The following is a 13,489-nucleotide window of genomic DNA, read 5'->3' as shown; positions in this document are numbered from 1 at the left end:
TAATGCCCTCCCAAGTAGGTAATACCACTGTTTTCATTTTACTTATTAGGGTATAAGGCTTGATGAATTTATATAACGTAAGTGTCAAGCACTAACATCGGTGCTTTAATCTACCACGTTTTCTTCCTCAGCACCCTGAACGAGGTCTCCTCACAGTTACCTCAGTGTTCTTTCTGCTCCATAGTGCTGGCATGCATTAGAAGTATTCACACCTGATTATTTGGTGTGGCTTAATTGCCACATGGATCAATTAGTTTAAAACTGGGAATCTCACTTATAACAGTTTTGGCCAATGCATCTGTAGAGGCCCATTATTGGTCACTTGGGGAAATGGAGAGTATGAATGGCTCAGCAAACTACATCCCCATGGCCAGATTAAGAGCCCCAGGCAAACTGTCTACTACAGATGGATCAAAGGCAGCCACTTCATACTGAACAGATAGCACATCAACAGGACAAGGTCCTCAGCCTTGCAGTGAGTGAGCCACAAGATCCTCAGCTGAGCCAGTGATTTCCAAATAAAATACAAGTCATTCTTACCAGAAGGAATTTCCTTCACTTACATGTTCACTGTCTGGGGAAAAAACAAAAAAGCTCTAGATAGCCAAACTCTCAGAGACAGAAGATGAATGACTTCTTCAGCTATACAGTAGAGAAATAACCACAGTGACTGCTAACCTGCTCCAGATTTCAAAGCAAATAAGACGTAAAGTTCCTAGAAATATTCCCATCTTCTGCTGAGACCAGTTCTTCCCAGAGTAAAGCAACCCTTTATCAGAAGCACTGCTTACACACACTATATGGATACCCATTAGAGTACTTAGGTAATACAAACTGAGAGTACTTTAACAAGACTACTGTTCTTAAAACTGCAGTTGTTTTAACATCTGTGTTATGTATTTTACCAGGAAACAATATTTTTTCTATTGAAGCTAACCCATCCAAAAAACTATTCCAAATCCAAACAGAAAGTGTAGTTTAAAAGGATTTGGGGGTGAAGGAAATCCAAAAGCCTCTTTCAAAATTTAGACACATTAAGGTTTCCAAAGTTTTTCAGCTGAAAATTGGCTTTAATTCTAGCTATCCTCATCCAAAATGTAAATTAGAAAAAAAGGATTTCATGTCTAATAAATTTGGATAACTTTGAAAACTATATTTCCTTTCATAGAGATTCAACTTTTGAATTGTCATAACAAAGACTCTGAGAAGTCCTAAAGTCAAAAACCTGCTTAACTTTGTTTTAAACCTGTGTTTTGAGAATTTATTTTTCCCATACCTTTTTTTTTCTTGAAACACCATTGGCATTTCTCAAAATTCTTTTGGGAAATGGCAATCTGGATGAACACACTATATAATACCAAGATTTTGAAAGAACAAACTTTCCCCCAATTCACACACACTTGAGTTTTCCTTGGGGCTATTTTGAAACCAGGTATTTAGTTTTAAAGAAATATAACATTCTAAAACATCTCTAGTTCCTTCAGACTTAAATAAGCAAATGGTTAGTACTGAGTGAGTTGCACAGTTCTCCAATCAACTGTGTAAAATGCTGGTCACTATAGATACATTGCTTCTCAGGTGGTCAGTGGTAGAGTCTGCCTGCTAATGCTGGAGAGGCAGGTTTGATCCCTATTCAAGAAGTTCCCTGGAGAAGGAAATAGTAACCCTCTCCAATATTCTTGCCTGAAAAATCCCATAGACAGAGGAGCCTGGTGGGCTAGTCATCCACAGGGTTGCAGAAGAGTCCGATACAACTTAGCAACAAAAAAACAACATAGATATATTAGACTATGAAACTCACATTATCAGTTTATGTTCAGAGATGTCACCAATAATTCAAGAATGTGTTTTTTCAATGCATATTTTAAGCTACTTACTGATTCTTAACAGAAACAAGCAGCAACTGGTCACAGTAATACACCAAGTTCAGTTTAAATATTTCAAGAAAATGGGTTGAGAGATTTTTCCGACCTTTGATACACCTTTCATTTTGTTTGGGGAGAAGTGTAATACACACACACACACCACACAAGCACAAGTATTTGAGGACTGAGATTTATTTTTGGACAGTATCAAGCCAAAGTACTGACTCGCATTTCAATAATGGATCTGCCAGCATTTGCAAGAAACAGTCATTAGCTTATCTTTAAGTAAATATTTTGATTGTCAGACAGTTCATTGCAAACAAGGTTCTTTTCCAAACACTCGCTCTTGATGCATCCAAGCCCGCTTGCACATCATTCATTCAGGAATCTGCGTCTGTGCTAAAATATAAAATCATCCTAAGGAAGTCCAAGTACAGACAAAAAGCATGTTTTGCAGGCTTTTCATTTAAAAGGGCTCCCGAGCTTGTGGGACCTGGTTCTCTTTCAGTTCTCTGTTCTTTGCTGTGCCACATTACCATAAAGCTGAGGAAATGAGCTATTACACACCATCATCCCTCCTAACGGCTATCACAGAAAATCATACACTCCAAAACACTATTAATTGTCAGAATTAGCAACCATTTAAAAGGCAGCTGTTCTTTCACTCTTAAACAGGCTCCAAATTTCAGATCTCTCTCCCTGTATTGGCTGCTATTACACGCTTACACATGCACACATACACAGGCACTCACAATGGATTCTTAGACAAATGAATTTTTTTAATGCCCTATATTCAAAGGATCCAAGAAAATATTGTTTACTCAGTGACATTTTCCACACCAGTGCTTGCCAATATTGGTCCAACTAGCTGGAAAGCTTCCAACCTGCACAGAAGCACATGTCACAGCTCCAGGTAAAAGGAGCTGTTCTGTGCAGCGTTGGGGGAGAAAAAAAGAGCAGTATCTCTTTAAGAGTCAATAGTAAATTAACTTGCCCAAAAGAGTGAAATAATTAGCAGTTAGTAGCTTATTAAAAGGGTGGCAAAGGCCAAGCTGCCATCTGGGATCTCCAGTTCCTTGTGATTGTTATTATGTCAGGATGGGCAAGTTGCATTAGCTTTCATGTCACCGCGCCTGCCCTTACTTTATATGTAAATTTTAATGAAAGATGTGGCACTTCTAAAAATCAGACGTCCATCAAAAAGTGCTATTAGTCTGGCTTTTTACAAAGCATATGGTCTTTTCTACCTCTGCTGTTCTATTCACCACTAAATGCCTTAGGAAAAAAAAGAGAAAAACCCCAATGATATCAATTAGATTTTCTCTTTGTGCAGAGGGAAACCTGCGTATCATCAAAAACAGGGCAAAGCTCCACCTCACCAGAGGGCAAGGTTTCTGCCTCTATTTACACACAGGGAAAACCACAATACCTCCTTGTCTTGCAAGGTTAACCCTTGTTAATGGAAATTAAAGCAACCTGGAGACTGCCTGCTGATCACTACATGGATACATAGTTTTAAAGGGAGTATGGAGAATAAAATTTATTCATTAAAAATAAGTGATAGAAAGTGGTAGGACAGAAACTTATGGGATGATGAACACATTTTATATCTCAATCTAGACAGTATTTATAGGGGTGCATATATATATATGCACCATATAAATATATATATATATATGTCAAAAATACTTAAGCTCTATGCTTAAGAGCATGGATTTCATATGTTTTATTGACACTATGTATTCCATCATCCAATAAAGATAAATAAATCAATGAAAAATGCCAACTTTTTAATATACAAAGCAACTTCTCTTTTCTGATTCTGAGTAAAAAGTGGATGAGTCAACTGAGTTGTTACCTGATGGTTTCCCTTTAAGATAAACAAACAAAATTACTTTAAGACTACATATATAACACGTTGAAAGAATTTATTCAAGGCTTTAGAAGGAGAGGTGGTTGCTACACTTGAAAACCATTTTCTAACTCTGTTGACTAAGCAAGATATCAGAAGGCAGGGCTTATGTATTCAATAGCTAGCACTTGACCTGGCCCACTGTTGGCACTCTGTCCATCTATGTGGAATGCTGAAAAACCACTGCTTTTCAAATGTTAACGTAGACAATCTGCTAAATTCAGATGCATATGACACTGGAATAAATTATTTTTAGAATTCTACAAATAAAAGCTATGTATAATAAACCTATTAGTAAATATTCGGACCAATTGCACTTACACCCAGATGTACATACACTGCCCTGCACACCTGAAAAATAGACCAGACCATGGCATATCCAAGCCTAAGCACATAAGAAAATGCTTGAATTCTTTATAAATGAGATGAGTCATAAAGATAATAAATTAAAAAAAAACATCCTATAGATATGATCAAAGTTAGGCTTATAGGTTTGTATGTGTATACACACAGATTTTCAGTTGAAAATTCTATGCCATCTAAGATGAACCAACTTGCCTTGATAAGCAGAAGTCTATACAAGTATGTAGATCACCATTCATCTTTGGGGAGAAAGTGTTTTATGATATATACACAGATCCAAAATCTATGCGTAAACACTAAATCCAAACTGATAATTGAGAAGAAGAAATAGAAATGTTGATTAGAAATCTGAGAAACATTTTCCTTTACATGTAATGCCAACTGGAGTTGAATTGAAGCATTTCATTAATCCATTGTACAGTTTATTAATAAATCTGTTCACATTTATCCATTTTAAAAAATGCTCCAAATAACAACTGCTCTTAAAAAATTCTTCAATGTCCAATGAAAATTTCTAAACAGGGAAGGAGGGAAAAAGCCCTCTTCATATTTTCAAGTACCATTTTAGACATCACTGTCAAAAACACAGAGTTGCTAAAATCAGGCAATTTTACTTCTTGTGTTTAAAATGAATCTATTTTTCCCCTGAAGACTTTCAAAACATTAGAAGAAGAAGAAGAAGAAAAGCATGAAAAGCAAGTTTCTTTTAAAAACAAAGTGATGTTATTCATTGTCAAGAGGACAAATCAGTGGTGGATGAGAAACAGATGAGGCAAGAGATGGAAATATAATATTGCCCCTATTTTATTATAATTAGATATTTATAGACCACAGATGAGTTTATTTTCATAATTAGTAGCTGGCGTTGCATTTACTAATTTGCATAAACAGTTGGCTATCGACACAGTAACTTACTTGCAGGGCTCCTGAGCCCTAGCAGGAACAAGAAGGGCCTCAGCTCCTGAAATCAGCTTTTTAAATGTTATTACCAACAAAATATAATCTACATGAAATCATGTTCAAGTTCATGTAGCTTGATTATCTCTTTCCAGTCTGGCCAGTTTTGATTAGTTCAGCATTAAAAGGCCAATGATCAAATCTACAGGGAAAAATACACGTAAATAAGTTGGAAGGGGGTCTCTAAGTTCTGATGGATTAAAGTACACCTTAGGGTCAACACCACCGAGTTTAGCAGATAAGAAGCTCTGTAGAGAAACAGGAAAAAGGAATAAAATACCCTACGGTCACTCTTACTATTTACAAATTGTGCTGGTTCTTGGCAATTGCTGAAGGTGTCAGTGACATACTTTTCTTGGTCGTTCTTGGCATTCTCCACACCCTCCCTACCCATGCCCACTCCACTCTACAAAACCAACTTCCCCCAAAATGGATCAGGCTCCCCGGCAGCAGTGTTAAGGGTAGGATTTATTCCTGGTGCCCTGACCACTGCTATGGGCTGAGAGAAAATTAATCAAGCATGCTGGCCAGACACCTCCCACTACTGACGTTCAGGAAAAAACTTTGGAGGAATATTTTACTTCTCTTTTCCCCTCGTGTCAAAGGTCAAAACCAAGTCAAAGGTCAAATCCTTTGGCGCAAGTGAGTATATGTGTATATGCATACACACATCTATACACACACAGAGAGAAAGATGCCATGAGCTGACATTTTTATAAAATCTACTCTGGCTTATCCTGAGGCTCTGGTGACAGTGGGCACACATTCTTGCATAGCAGCAATCAGCTGGAGCGGAATAAAGATGTGACAGGATTTGTGGTTTCCGCTTTGCTGCAATCCCCACCACTCTCTCCTGTTCATCTAACACTAGGACTTTCCTTACCATACGATCTGCTCCTTGATAATACCTGTCAAGCCCCTGTAAGCATTTGAATCTACTACACCTATTCCAAGTTCACTTTCAAGGGAAAGTGTTTGGCAATCGGACCCAGGATAGACAATCCCCAAACTAAAAAGTAAAGGGGGATAGAGGCCAAAACACACACTAAACATTTAAACAAAGGCAGTCAAAATCCAGTCCAAAAAGTTGACCAAGGTTGCTGAAGAACTCCTTCCATCAGCTACTTCTAGTTAAAAGTCACGTTAGCTTTTGGCCCAGTGCAGCCAGCGACCTCCTGAATGTAGCAAACATTGTTCTGGCCTAAACATCCTGCTCAGTTTTGTAGATTTAACTTCATAGTTCTTTCCACTACACGGTCACTGCTTCATCACTCAGTTTTAAAACAATGACAAAATCTGAGGCATTCTTTTCTCTTTTAAACTCCTGAGAAAAAGTCCAAAGACCTCTCCCACATTTATTCTGATGCCCTTTGCACACACAGGGCCAAGAGATGGCCCGGGTGAGGAGGGACCTAGACTCTATGACCCGCGGAGCTCCTTCGCTCTGTTGGTGGGGTAAGAGGGTGATGAAAAGGGCCATGGTTCTGTCCACAGCTCTGGACACAGTACTGAGTTGCCTGCAGTATGGGTATAAGGTTCTTTCGGGATGAGATAACTGACCCACATTAAGTTTGATTTAGGGCAGGTACTTTGTAATGGAAACACAAAGTCTGGAGGACCTAGGAAGCTTGAACCTTAAAGGGAGATGGGGGAGAAGGGTGATCCAAGGCCATTTGGAAAAGAGACCAGAGCTTGAGTGAAAGCCTGAGGCAGGAGACCATAATGTGGATTCAGGCAGAGTGAGCTGTTGACTTTAGGAGACAGGGGGCTGGGCAGGGGTGGGAGCACAGTGGGCTATGTTACTGTGGAAAATAAAGCTGGGAAGGCACGTGGACAATTACACAACAAGAATCCACCAAAAGCTTCTGAGCAGATGAGCTACATGATCCGATTTAATTTTAATTTTGCTTTATTTTCACTTTTAGGAAGATGACGGACAGCAGGATAAGAGGGATTAGAGATTTTGAGTCTGTTCACGGTATAACCTCCCAGGCTGGACCCATCTGGACATTTAAAAATGAATATGTTTGTCTTCAACATACTTGTGATCTAGTAGAGTGTAGTAGTCCAATTTCCAAATAAGTTTAGTGTAAGATATTAGAAAGATACATGGAAGGGGAGCTCATATCTAAACAGAGCTTAGCCTATCTAAGTGTGCAGAGCATTCATAACATCAACTGGAAATAAAATCTAGGTATGATTTCAATGGGCAGAAACAGGAGAGGAGGAGCTCTTATAGAGGAGAGGGAAAAATAAGTAAAACTAAGAGACAAGGAAAGGTCCAGTAAGATTACTTGGTACACTATATTTGGCAATTGTGCATCAAAGATTAGCAGGTTAAAGGTAAACAAGGCCATATCAGTGATGGTTTTGAAAGTGAGATAGTTAATCCTGAACTCCATATGGAGGACAGCAGAACTTGAGCAGTTCTCAGTTACTGGACAGACTGGGGGAGAACAAAGACTAATTAGATTAGGGCAACAATCCAATAAGGGCTAGCTGGGAACCGAGCTAGTGTGTCAAACAGAGATGCAAGAGACATTCTGAAAAAGAATCTCAAAAAAACTCTCTTAACATCAGCTGGGAATAAGAAAGTTCAAGAAGGAAAAAAAAAAAAAGCAATTGCTGAGTTCAAGCCCAGGTGATAAGGAAGATGGGGAAACTATTAACAAAATTAGAGAATCTGGTTTGTGGCCAGATGGTGCCAAGGTTGACTTGAAATATTCAGTTTACAGAACATTTCTGTGGACACCTGTTACGGAGAATGAACACAAAGTGGCCGGTTGGAACATAAGCCAGGTTGGTGCCAGGGAGGTAGCTGAGAGGCATATCCATGGAGGTCATCCTTGGATCAAGAGAAGCCATATAAAGCAGTGGCTAGGTACTCAGATTCTGAGTTTCACTGCCACTTACAGCCACCTGACTTAAGTTATTTAGCTCTCTGAGCCTTGTTCTACTTGCCCATATAGCTAGGATAACCATCGTCTACCTCATAAGACAGTTGCAAGGATTTACTGTGGAAAAGCATCTAATGCTCAAGGCACAATGTCTGGCCACATAGGAAATGATCAGTGTTAGCAGCAGGGGCCAGAGAAGGATCAGTTCAGTTCAGTCGTTCAGTTGTGTCTGACTCTTTGCAACCTCATGGACTGCAGCACGCCAGGCCTCCCTGTCCATCACCAACTCGCGGAGCTTACGCAAACTTAAGTCCATTGAGTCGGTGATGCCATCCAACCATCTCATCCTCTGTCGTCTCCTTCTCCTCCCGCCTTCAATCTAGAGAAGGATACCTATGTGCAAAATATAAAAACACTAAAGACATCTATCTGATGGGATGTTTCAGGGCAGTGGTCCCCAACCTTTTCGGCACCAGGGGCAGGTATCATGGAAGACAATGCTTCCACAGACTGTGTGGGGGTTTGGGATAATCCAAGTGCATCACATTTATTATACACTTTATTTCTATTACTGCTACATCGGTTCCAACTCAGATCATCAAGCATTAGATCCCAGAGGCTGGGGACCCCTGTTTTAGGCAATTAGACAAAGCAAAGGAGAGAGGTCTAGGGGTTGGACACAGGACCATGTGCTTCATAAAGGTTGTATCCTGGGCACAGAGTGCTGACTTTGACTGTGAAGAGATCACTAGAAGCCTTTGGCTGAATACAGTAAGTAGAGAAGCGGAGGGGTGGCTAGATATACCTTTTCAATCATTATTCCTCTTCCTTGTGCCCCTCTCCCACCTCCTTAAGCTCCTAAGAGGGTAAGGTTCCCCATAGCAGATTTCTGAGACTGAATCCACCTGTGATTAGCAGAAAAGAAATAGGCAATCAACCAATCCCAAAGCGAAAGGACTGAACTGCTTCCAAGGTAACCATACGTAACTTTTAAAAAATCCAGAGAGGCATGAAATTCAAATGAGATGGCCAGTTCACAGACTAGTCATCAAATTAACATTTTCAGTATCTTGTCAGTCCCATCTTTCTGCAACATCCTCATGCCGGAACTCCCATTCCCTACTTCTGTTATTTGCCAATCTTTACAGGAAGCAGTGGCGCACGCCTGCAGAGAGATAGGGGCTGGAGAGTCAGGAAGGGAAAAGAGGAGAACTGAATGCAAATATATATTTATAATTTATCAATTAGCCTCTCCCTTCAGTTCTGAACAGCTAATCCAGTTTGAGCTGGTGAGCTAGGTTCTCTGGGCTCGGGTCTCTGACAGCTTTGATTGGGAATGGATGAGTGAACTGTGGTACCCAAAGGTGTGAAGCAGTGAAAGGCATGTCAGAGCATCGGAGAGAGTGCACCGACTCAGCGCCCCTCCCTTTCCCAGCTTATCCCACAAAAGGTGGACCTGCTAAGTTAAAGTCCAGCGTTGTCTCTCCACTTTCTCTTTATGACGTAATGGATTATCATTGGGTCCACTGTCAATGGATCCCTATGTTCTTCCACACCCCTAGTCCCACCATTCTTAGCTTATCATACTGAATCAGAAAACTTTTATTCCCCCCAAAATACAGGAGATACAACACAGAAGATAAAAGAGCCACAGATATTACCCAAATTTCAAATTTTATACAATTTCTAGTCATTCACCAATCCTCTCCCCATTCTCATCTATCACCCTGAATTCAGCTATTGCCAGGTCATGGAAACACTGGCAGGTCATTTCGCATCTTTCCTGTGCCCTTAATACATTTACAGGAGGGGATCTTAGAATACCCTAAGTAAAATATATCTTCCCCACAGTGCACAAGCACATTCAGACAGAAACAGCACACCATAATGGGGAGGCTCATTCCGGATTTAGAGGAAGGCAGGCCAACTCAGAGCAATCCCCAACCATCAATCATGAAATACCTTGAAGGAAAAGGAGAGCCCTCGATTTTTTTTCTTTATGTTGTTGTTTAAAACACCATTATAATCTGGACTGTATTCATCAGAATCAACAATTTCCCAGGGATATATGAATATTTCAGAAGGCAAATTGATAGTTATAATGATAAAAATAAAATGATCTCTACCTTTACTTCTACCTACAGAAATGAAGGTCCAATTAAGTAGAGGAAGCATGGTGTCCACCATGGAGGCGGCAGGAGAGAGAAAGAGAGAGCAGGGAGAGTAAAACATCAGCATGCTGCAGACACACAGAGAAATGTAACACACATAACAAACCCCACAACAGTAGTGGCAACAGCAGTACAACCTTGAGAAGGCAGCACAAGACAAATGCACAATGTGAAGCTTAAACAGTGTGACCAGCACATGCTTAAGCTTTTTCCCGTCAGCCTCTTCTCAAGTCCCATCCTTAGAGACAAGTCTGCATGCAGAAGCAATGCATAGCCTCGTGTGTGTGAAATCGTATGCACTTAACCAGACTAAAACTGTTTGGGCCACGTTTCAGAGAAGCGAAATTCTCCTGTATCTTCTCAATGTTAATATGAGTTATGAGGATCCAGAGTGTAACGTACATGTACAGGTAGTACACACACAAGTTTTTCCACATACATTTATAGGGATCAAAAACAAATCGCGGAGACTTAGTGAGAACCAGACAGATTTCTCTTTCTTTCACGTTGAAGGAATAAGGAAAAGGAAGGGAGGTAATCATCATAAGGGCAAGAATGGACAAGGGGTGGGAAATGAAAAAGAATGAGAGGGGGAGGGATGGGGTCAAAGGACCTTCTTTAAAAACTTGAACTGAAAAATTGCACCTTAAAATCTTAGTGGCACTGACGACCCAGAAGAATTCCGCATCCTTTCTTGAAAGCCTTTCTAAAGGGGAATTCACAATACCCATGTTTGTCACTACGTCATTGCCTAAAGACTCTTTTTCTAGAAGTTTCCTGACTTACCCCTGCCCCCCAGAGCACGCGTCCATGGGTGTGTCTGAATTTTCTACTCTTAAATGCTTCAGTGCTGGGCAAGAAGTTGAATAGTAGGTGGAAAAGTGGGGAAGTTACACACCAGAGGTTCTCCAGATACTTTTCACACCAGGGTTGGAATTTAGCCCTCCAAAATGCCCATGCTGTATCAGTGGGTTGAAATAAGTCAGGATTAAAGAGGTCGCCACCAGCCTGTCTCATCAACCTAGACTCTACCCTATGACATCAGCCGTATGAATACCCTCAGACCTCCAAGCCACTAGAAAATCTAGAACTCTTAAAGGGCAGCTGGGAGGACGAGACAAGGAAATGTAGAAGCATCTTCTCACTGGGACTCTGAGGGCCTGCTTTTCCTGGTGGAACCTGTTATCAAAGTGGGGCCGCTGAATTCTAGCATTCCTAGAGAGTGGGTTATCACACTCTGTAGAGATATGCGTAACTCTCTCAAACTATCCGGATATACTTGGGCGACATAAAGAGCGCTCCTTGCTCATACTCACCTCATGGTAACCTGCTGTGGGGAGACAGCGTCCCTCACTCACCTACAAGAATGGAGAGGCTTCACCCCAACCTCTTGCTGGAGAATTCAACCAACCCCTCTAGCTCTGTTCCTTGACATCTGCTCTATACGAGATCGTGTCTTCACTGAAATGTCCAATATCCACATCACAGGTCGTGGCTCAGGTCTAGAGGATACAGTTTTATTGGGAAAGTGTGCTTCCTTCTGTCCTGCCTTATCAAGTCAGAAATGCCCTCAACTGTCCACCTCCGCAGCTTCCTGGACAAAACTTCCCTCAGACCTGGGTGGTTCCTTGTTCTGATCATATACTCCTTTTTATGGCAACACTGTCTGATGAATCCTGTGTAAGAAAATGGGGGTGTCGGGGACGGGGCAATTGCCCTTCAGTGCCGCCCCACCCTCCTCAAAAGACCAAGAAAATCAGCAGAACATGGAAATACACCTCCTCCCCTTCTCTTTGGTCCTTGAACACAGGCAGTGAGTCCCATGTGTATTTTGAAAAGAAATAGACAAGAGAAATTAAAGTACAGTCTTTCGGAGTCAGGGCCAGGCCAGGTAGACCAATCTTGCAATCACCCCAAAACGCAGAAGAAACACAATAGTAGCAATTGAACAGTGACGAAAAAGACAATTTGAAGTAGGCTCACTTCTTGAATCCTGATTTAGGCTGATAATATGGAAAATTTTTATTTAGGAGAAAAAGGCTTCATTCACAGCCCACCCTGTGCTTAGCTGAGCTGAATTTCCTGCTCAGTTCATTCCCTGCATAATTGAATATTTTAGGTTGCAGATGCGGAATTTACAGATCTTTATATGCCGTTTTCTTCAGGGTGTATAATGAGTTAGAACCCTGCCATCAGGACATTAGCATGTTCTTTCAGTGGTTTTGCTTTTATACAAAACTGAAAACAGTCAAATCCCCAAGGGCTTCCTTTGACCACTGGAGGTCGAGGTGGGGGTGGGGTGGGGATAGTGGCTAGGGCTGAAAGTCATTACAATGGGCAGGGGGATGGAGGGGAAGACAAAAATCAAACCTTTACTCAAGAGTGAAATTCAGAGAAGCCCAACGCCTCTCCCCCAACCTGGGGCCCCAGCATGAGGCTTAGGGAAGAAGTTAAACGCTCTGGTGCTCTGAAATTAGCTTCATTCACCCCCATTATCGACACCGTCATGGCTTGTTTCATGCTTCTCTCTGGGAGGCAGCCCAGCAGGGCCAGCGCCCAGGATGACAAATGGGGGAGTGGAATGGAGAAGCCAAGGGGATGATGGGGGTGCAGGGGGAACCTCGATGCGATGGGAAAGGTGCCCCCCACCCCACCCCACCACAGGGTGGCCCGGCCCCCAGCCTGGCCCCTGGCAGGAGAAACAGGCAGCAAACGGCCTGCAGGGGATGATGCGGGCTCTCAGCAACCAGCCAGAGGCATGAAGGCAAGCAGTTCAGGCAGCTGCAGCACCGTGAGCCCAGAGCACCTACCTTGTTCACTCATCATGAGGTGGGAGAGGCCTTGAAGGAGGGGGAGAAGAGAGGGGAAGGAGAAAAGAAAGAAGACAAAGTTAGAACCCCACATGGAAGGCCATCTCCCCTTAATGCCCGAGCAGGAGTGGCGGGGGGCACCCACATGTACGCAGGAGCATGCAACGAGCCCTGAGACGCAGGGCAGGGTGTCCAGGGCCATCCAGTTCAAGGACAGTCTTTTGTTTGCTGAACCTGCGGGCCACATCGCCACTGATCTATGCAGTAGGTAGGATTTGAGACAAATCTATGAGACATTAGGTCCCTTGGGAAAGAGACTCCAGATGTGGGCAAAGTAGGTTTCTTTCTTTCAAATAGCTTGCAATAGAAATTCATACAGTGATCACTGTAGAAACTTTGGAAAATTCAGAAGAGAAAGAAATCAGTTGTAGTCTCGCATCCAGAGTTTACCATCCAACACTGTCCACCCTAGATACAGTTGTCTTTTCTACAAAAATTGAACCACACTGAACAT

The 13,489-nt window shown here is 41.8% G+C and overlaps 1 protein-coding gene across 9 annotated transcripts in view; it reads right to left on the bottom strand.

Annotated features, from left to right (window-relative positions):
- The window catches only part of NRXN3 (neurexin 3), a 1,815,083-nt gene that overhangs the window by 1,664,414 nt on the left and 137,180 nt on the right, over nucleotides 1–13,489 (bottom strand). For all 9 annotated transcript variants that reach the window (XM_059890636.1, XM_059890635.1, XM_059890634.1 and 6 more), the window contains exon 4: nucleotides 12,976–13,005. In XM_059890636.1, coding sequence (XP_059746619.1) covers nucleotides 12,976–13,005 — 30 coding nt within the window. The remainder of the gene's footprint in view (nucleotides 1–12,975; nucleotides 13,006–13,489) is intronic.

This window comes from Bos taurus, chromosome 10 (genome assembly GCF_002263795.3).
Source record: "Bos taurus isolate L1 Dominette 01449 registration number 42190680 breed Hereford chromosome 10, ARS-UCD2.0, whole genome shotgun sequence".
Lineage (NCBI taxonomy): Eukaryota > Metazoa > Chordata > Mammalia > Artiodactyla > Bovidae > Bos > Bos taurus.
The sequence above is the reverse complement of the archived record's forward strand: the minus strand, read 5'-3'. Positions and strand labels throughout refer to the sequence as shown.